At 42.0% G+C, this 8,610-nt stretch overlaps 1 protein-coding gene across 1 annotated transcript in view; it reads left to right on the plus strand.

The window, feature by feature from the left end:
- Positions 1 to 8,610, plus strand: part of LOC107746114 (mucin-5AC-like) — a gene marked incomplete at its 5' end in the record, with an annotated part of 13,184 nt that overhangs the window by 682 nt on the left and 3,892 nt on the right. Inside the window, 6 exons of the mRNA XM_016560210.1 lie at positions 319 to 1,596; positions 4,679 to 5,891; positions 6,792 to 6,853; positions 6,984 to 7,141; positions 7,953 to 8,224; positions 8,495 to 8,556. Of these exons, the coding sequence (XP_016415696.1) occupies positions 319 to 1,596; positions 4,679 to 5,891; positions 6,792 to 6,853; positions 6,984 to 7,141; positions 7,953 to 8,224; positions 8,495 to 8,556 (3,045 nt within the window). The remainder of the gene's footprint in view (positions 1 to 318; positions 1,597 to 4,678; positions 5,892 to 6,791; positions 6,854 to 6,983; positions 7,142 to 7,952; positions 8,225 to 8,494; positions 8,557 to 8,610) is intronic.

An 8,610-nucleotide genomic window follows, 5' to 3' on the forward strand; every position in this document is an offset into this window, starting at 1 on the left:
CACCACTAGTGCAGCAGAAACATCTACAACAAAAGAGACTTCCACAACCACGACTCCATATGAAACATCCACCACTAGTGAAACAGAAACATCTACAACAATGGAGACTTCCACAATCACAACAACTCCTGATGAAACATCCACCACTAGTGCAGCAGAAACATCTACAACACCAGACACTACCACAATCACAACAGCTGCAGCTGAAACATCTACAACAACAGAGCCCTCAACAATCACAACAACTCCTGCTGAAACATCCACCACTAGTGCAGCAGAAACGTCTACAACAACAGAGCCCTCCACAATCACAGCAACTCCTGCTGAAACATCCACCACTAGAGCAGCAGAAAAATCTACAACAGACACTTCCACAGTCACAACTGTAGCTGAAACATCTCTTAGTAGTGTTAAAGAAACATCAATAACAACAGCAACAACAACAGCAGTCACAACTCTTGCTGGAATTACTACTGCAGGATTTTCCACAACAGCTCCACAAACAACATCTTCTGCAGTAACTTCTGTGATCCCCACTTCAACCCCTACTGAAAGCACCACTGTCAGTGCAGCCACAACATCCACAACACCAACAGCTACAACAACACATCCTTCAACAGTGACATCAACTGCTGCTGGAACTACTACTGCAGGAGTTTCCACAACAGCGCCACAGAAAACAACTACTGCAGAAACTTCTGTCATTCCCCCTTTAATCACTATTGAAAGCACCACTATCAGTACAGCCACAACATCCACAACACATCCTTCAACAGTGACATCTACTGCTGCTGGAACTACTACTGCAGGAGTTTCCACAACAGCGCCACAGAAAACAACTACTGCAGAAACTTCTGTCATTCCCCCTTTAATCACTATTGAAAGCACCACTATCAGTACAGCCACAACATCCACAACACATCCTTCAACAGTGACATCTACTGCTGCTGGAACTACTACTGCAGGAATTTCCACAACAGCGCCACAGACGACTACTACTGCAGTAACTTCTGTGATTCCCCCATTAATCACTATTGAAAGCACCACTATCAGTACAGCCACAACATCCACAACACATCCTTCAACAGTGACATCTACTGCTGCTGGAACTACTACTGCAGGAGTTTCCACAACAGCACCACAGACGACTACTACTGCAGTACCTGTTGTGAGTGCTTCTTCAACCACTATTAAAAGCACCACTGTCAGTACAGCCACAACATCCACAACACATCCTTCAACAGTGACATCTACTGCTGCTGGAACTACTACTGCAGGAATTTCCACAACAGCGCCACAGACGACAACTACTGCAGTAACTTCTGTGATTCCCCCATTAATCACTATTGAAAGCATCACTATCAGTACAGCCACAACATCCACAACACATCCTTCAACAGTGACATCTACTGCTGCTGGAACTACTACTGCAGGAGTTTCCACAACAGCACTACAGACGACAACTACTGCAGTAACTTCTTTGATTCCCCCATTAATCACTATTGAAAGCACCACTATCAGTACAGCCACAACATCCACAACACCAACAGCTACAACAACAGAACACCAACAGATACAACAACACATCCTTCAATAGTGACATCAACTGCTGCTGGAACTACTACTGCAGGAGTTTCCACAACAGCGCCACGGAAAACAACTACTGCAGTACCTGTTGTGAGTGCTTCTTCAACCTCAATTAAAAGCACCACTGTCGGTACAGCCACAACATCCACAACACCAACAGCTACAACAACAGAACACCAACAGATACAACAACACATCCTTCAATAGTGACATCAACTGCTGCTGGAACTACTACTGCAGGAGTTTCCACAACAGCGCCACGGAAAACAACTACTGCAGTACCTGTTGTGAGTGCTTCTTCAACCTCAATTAAAAGCACCACTGTCGGTACAGCCACAACATCCACAACACCAACAGCTACAACAACAGAACACCAACAGATACAACAACACATCCTTCAATAGTGACATCAACTGCTGCTGGAACTACTACTGCAGGAGTTTCCACAACAGCGCCACGGAAAACAACTACTGCAGTACCTGTTGTGAGTGCTTCTTCAACCTCAATTAAAAGCACCACTGTCGGTACAGCCACAACATCCACAACACCAACAGCTACAACAACAGAACACCAACAGATACAACAACACATCCTTCAATAGTGACATCAACTGCTGCTGGAACTACTACTGCAGGAGTTTCCACAACAGCGCCACGGAAAACAACTACTGCAGTACCTGTTGTGAGTGCTTCTTCAACCTCAATTAAAAGCACCACTGTCGGTACAGCCACAACATCCACAACACCAACAGCTACAACAACAGAACACCAACAGATACAACAACACATCCTTCAATAGTGACATCAACTGCTGCTGGAACTACTACTGCAGGAGTTTCCACAACAGCGCCACGGAAAACAACTACTGCAGTACCTGTTGTGAGTGCTTCTTCAACCTCAATTAAAAGCACCACTGTCGGTACAGCCACAACATCCACAACACCAACAGCTACAACAACAGAACACCAACAGATACAACAACACATCCTTCAATAGTGACATCAACTGCTGCTGGAACTACTACTGCAGGAGTTTCCACAACAGCGCCACGGAAAACAACTACTGCAGTACCTGTTGTGAGTGCTTCTTCAACCTCAATTAAAAGCACCACTGTCGGTACAGCCACAACATCCACAACACCAACAGCTACAACAACAGAACACCAACAGATACAACAACACATCCTTCAATAGTGACATCAACTGCTGCTGGAACTACTACTGCAGGAGTTTCCACAACAGCGCCACGGAAAACAACTACTGCAGTACCTGTTGTGAGTGCTTCTTCAACCTCAATTAAAAGCACCACTGTCGGTACAGCCACAACATCCACAACACCAACAGCTACAACAACAGAACACCAACAGATACAACAACACATCCTTCAATAGTGACATCAACTGCTGCTGGAACTACTACTGCAGGAGTTTCCACAACAGCGCCACGGAAAACAACTACTGCAGTACCTGTTGTGAGTGCTTCTTCAACCTCAATTAAAAGCACCACTGTCGGTACAGCCACAACATCCACAACACCAACAGCTACAACAACAGAACACCAACAGATACAACAACACATCCTTCAATAGTGACATCAACTGCTGCTGGAACTACTACTGCAGGAGTTTCCACAACAGCGCCACGGAAAACAACTACTGCAGTACCTGTTGTGAGTGCTTCTTCAACCTCAATTAAAAGCACCACTGTCGGTACAGCCACAACATCCACAACACCAACAGCTACAACAACAGAACACCAACAGATACAACAACACATCCTTCAATAGTGACATCAACTGCTGCTGGAACTACTACTGCAGGAGTTTCCACAACAGCGCCACGGAAAACAACTACTGCAGTACCTGTTGTGAGTGCTTCTTCAACCTCAATTAAAAGCACCACTGTCGGTACAGCCACAACATCCACAACACCAACAGCTACAACAACAGAACACCAACAGATACAACAACACATCCTTCAATAGTGACATCAACTGCTGCTGGAACTACTACTGCAGGAGTTTCCACAACAGCGCCACGGAAAACAACTACTGCAGTACCTGTTGTGAGTGCTTCTTCAACCTCAATTAAAAGCACCACTGTCGGTACAGCCACAACATCCACAACACCAACAGCTACAACAACAGAACACCAACAGATACAACAACACATCCTTCAATAGTGACATCAACTGCTGCTGGAACTACTACTGCAGGAGTTTCCACAACAGCGCCACGGAAAACAACTACTGCAGTACCTGTTGTGAGTGCTTCTTCAACCTCAATTAAAAGCACCACTGTCGGTACAGCCACAACATCCACAACACCAACAGCTACAACAACAGAACACCAACAGATACAACAACACATCCTTCAATAGTGACATCAACTGCTGCTGGAACTACTACTGCAGGAGTTTCCACAACAGCGCCACGGAAAACAACTACTGCAGTACCTGTTGTGAGTGCTTCTTCAACCTCAATTAAAAGCACCACTGTCGGTACAGCCACAACATCCACAACACCAACAGCTACAACAACAGAACACCAACAGATACAACAACACATCCTTCAATAGTGACATCAACTGCTGCTGGAACTACTACTGCAGGAGTTTCCACAACAGCGCCACGGAAAACAACTACTGCAGTACCTGTTGTGAGTGCTTCTTCAACCTCAATTAAAAGCACCACTGTCGGTACAGCCACAACATCCACAACACCAACAGCTACAACAACAGAACACCAACAGATACAACAACACATCCTTCAATAGTGACATCAACTGCTGCTGGAACTACTACTGCAGGAGTTTCCACAACAGCGCCACGGAAAACAACTACTGCAGTACCTGTTGTGAGTGCTTCTTCAACCTCAATTAAAAGCACCACTGTCGGTACAGCCACAACATCCACAACACCAACAGCTACAACAACAGAACACCAACAGATACAACAACACATCCTTCAATAGTGACATCAACTGCTGCTGGAACTACTACTGCAGGAGTTTCCACAACAGCGCCACGGAAAACAACTACTGCAGTACCTGTTGTGAGTGCTTCTTCAACCTCAATTAAAAGCACCACTGTCGGTACAGCCACAACATCCACAACACCAACAGCTACAACAACAGAACACCAACAGATACAACAACACATCCTTCAACAGTGACATCAACTGCTGCTGGAACTACTACTGCAGCAGTTCCCACATCAGCGCCACGGAAAACAACTACTGCAGAAACTTCTGTCATTCCCTCTTTAATCACTATTGAAAGCACCACTATCAGTACAGCCACAACATCCACAACACCAACAGATACAACAACACATCCTTCAACAGTGACATCAACTGCTGCTGGAACTACTACTGCAGGAGTTTCCACAACAGCGCCACAGACAACATCTACTGCAGTACCTGTTGTGAGTCCTTCTTCAACCACTATTGAAAGCACCACTGTCAGTACAGCCACAACATCCACAACACCAACAGCTACAACAACACATCCACAAACAGCTACAACAACACATCCTTCAACAGTGACATCAACTGTTTCTGGAACTACTACTGCAGGAGTTTCCACAGCATCACCACAAATAACATCTTCTGCAGGAACTTCTGTGATTCCCTCTTCAACCACTATTGAAAGCAACGCCGTCAGTACAAGCACAACATCCACAACACCTACAGCTACAACAACAGGGCCCTCAACTACCACAACAACTGCTGCTGGAACATCCACCACCAGTGGAATATTTATCACAGCCGTGCCACAAACACAAACGTCTTCTTATGCCTCAGTCACTGAATCTTCAACAGCCTTCGGAAGTACAACATCCATACCAGGTCCTGCTACTAGTGGAGCAGTTACCATGACATCACCACCAACGTTTATCTCATTCTCTCCATCATCAAATGCCTCTGAGAGTACATCTGTTAGTACCATTGAAACATCTGCAACAACAACAACAACAACAACAAAAGGATTCTCTGCACTAAAAACAGAAACTTCAGTTTTTACTTCAGCAACTCCCTATTCAACTACCTTTAACACTACGACTGGTAGCACAGCTGGAACATCGACAAATTCATTTGCCTCAACCACTAAAAAAACCACTCTCTCAACCACTAATGCAACAACAACAAGACCCTTGACATCTACATTTATAGTGCCTACGACTACAACTACAAAAATTGTACCTGTGTATCTAACAGATCTGGTGTTCCGCTCTTTTGACACATTTATAGTTGAACTCAATGATTCAAACTCGCAGGCCTTCAAGTCAAGAGCTGAGTTTGTCAGATCTCAGGTGAGTTAAAATAAACTTACAAGATTCACAGGTGACACACAAAAAATATCTTGCCTATAAATTAAGAGAACAGACAGCAGACATTTTAAACCAAAGCCAAACATATACAGGAGTTTGTTTGGGTATTGTTATTATTTAAATTGTTTAGTTTACCATTAATTAATGACACTTTGTGTGCATCTCAATCAGCTCCCTAGCTCGTGAATCAGTATATCGTGTACACGAATTCGGTCACTGGTAAGTACCCTGGCTCACTGCACATTGGGACAGTGATTACTCAATTTCTGGTGACATGACTATGTACAACGTCAACGGACAACATTGTAGAACGCCACCGATGTAATTAATCAACAACAGGGAGGACCAGTCGTTTTTATATTATGTTTTATTCTCTTTAAACACATTCTTCTTTTACATGTTCTTACAACATTTCAACCAAATATTAATTATAAATATTAACAAGATGTGATCCTTACCTGTGTAGCGATGTGTGTTTATGTTGAAATTTTTTTTTTCTCCCCCCAATCTTCTATCGCATATCATTATATTTATCGAGTTGGCTCCATAGACTGTATGGGTTGGCTCGTGTGGTTTATGTTTGCGCTTCAGAAATGTGACGTGATTTCGGTAAGGGAGCATTGTGAGCACCTATGCTCCCTAGTTTTTGCAGTGCATTGTGGGATTTTTCAGGGAGCGAATGTATTTCGCGATTGAGGCAGCCCTTAAAAGGGCCGACTCCCTGATCAGTGCCCTGACTACTGAGCTAGGGAGCTGATTGAGACGCACCCTTTGTTTTTCCCCTCATAAAGTATAGAAATCCTCAACAGTAATATATGTAATTTAATAAATCAAATGTTATTTCTGATCATGGTTGTGACTGCCTGTTATTGTATGTTACAGCTTAGACCAATCTACAGAGCAAAATATCCTTCTTTTATCGAAGTGATCGTCTTGCGTTTCAGGTAAATATGGAATGTATGTGCACTGTGGGTTTAAAAAACAGAACAAACAAGATAATGCAGTAAACTTATTATATAGTGGTAATATGCTCATATTAAGGAATATTATGTGAAATTCTTCTATATTTTCCAGGCCAGGGTCAATCATCACAGAAACACAACTAGTTTTCAACTCCACACAATCTGTTCCAACCGTTCAAGAGATTTCAGACACCCTCTTTACAGCAGTGATAACAGGAGATGTCAACCCCCTGAATATAACTCCTTATTCAATTTCAGTCAATGGTTCGGGTAAGTTTGCTTGCATTTCAGAACACATCTTGCAAATTCTGAAAGTCTTAGAAAAACTGTGCCTATTGTAAAGATATCACAGGCCTAGTATGATCTCTGCCCAAGCTTATACATCCTTGGTGACCCTTGCCCTTTAAGTCATGTTAAAAAGGCTGAATCAGAGTGGATACAGAGCTGCATCATGCTAGGCAGACGGGTGATTGTGAAAAACTGGAAATCTTCTGGAAGGCCTCTGATTTTTGAGTGGCTTTCGAACTTAGGCCGGGTGGCAGCCATCGAAAAATTTTTCCTATAGTCTACATAGGAGGATTAATATTTATTTTGATAAATGGGGGGGAAAATGTGCATTTCTGTAATCCACAGTAGTACCAAGCATGTGGCGAGATGAAAATAATTTCTATGGTAAATATGATACAGCTTCTAGTAGGAACTCTTGGTACTGGCAACACCCCCCTTTTAATCTATTTACTCATTTATATCTGATTTGCTTTATGAATGTTTTTTGTTGTTGTTGTTGTTTTAGTGGTTTGTTTATATGTCAGGTGCATGATTGTTTTTTATTATTTCTTATTTGCAAATAAGAAAATCAATAAAGTACAAATCATAAAAAAGAAAAACTATGCCAAGCACTTTTGCTCAATGGATCTTGTATTATTGATAACCCTTGCAGAATTTATAATATAGTACTAGTCTTATGTATTTAAGAATGACACACAAAATACACAGTACATTTAAACTGTAATGAAACAGAAAAAAGGCTGTAAGGCATAATATTTTGTTTATCTAATTTTTTCCATCTTCTTTCTTACAGTTATAAACATGACTACTTCAACTACAGCATCAACAACAACAACGGCGACAACAGCGATGACAACAACAACAACAACAACAACAACAACAACACCGACGACAACAACAAGACGCTTGACATCTACAACTAAAGTGCCTACGACTACAACTACAAAATTTGTACCTGTGTATCTAACAGCTCTGGTGTTTCGCTCTTTTGACATATTTATAGTTGAACTCAGTGATGTAAACTCTCAGGCTTTCAAGTCAAGGGCTGACCTTGTCAGATCTCAGGTGAGTTAAAATAAACGTACAAGATTCACAGGTGACACACAGAAAATATCTTGCCTGTATTTAAGACACAACAGATGTTTTAGACCAAAGCCAAACATACTGTATAGGTGTTTGTTTTTATTTTAATTGTTTAGTTTACCATAAAGAATTTACACATTTTGTTTTTCCCCTCTTAAAGTAAAAAAGTCCTCAACAGTTATCAATGTAATTTAACAAATGAAAAGTTTCATTCTGATTGTGGTTGTGACTGCCTGTTATTGTATGTTACAGCTTGAACCAATCTACAGAGCAAAATATCCTTCCTTTATCAGAGTGATTGTCTTACGCTTCAGGTAAATATGGAATTTATATTCATTGTGGGTTTATATATATATATATATATATAT

This window comes from Sinocyclocheilus rhinocerous, unplaced genomic scaffold, assembly GCF_001515625.1.
Source record: "Sinocyclocheilus rhinocerous isolate Xijiao unplaced genomic scaffold, SAMN03320098_v1.1 scaffold107, whole genome shotgun sequence".
In the NCBI taxonomy this organism is placed as follows: Eukaryota; Metazoa; Chordata; class Actinopteri; order Cypriniformes; family Cyprinidae; genus Sinocyclocheilus; species Sinocyclocheilus rhinocerous.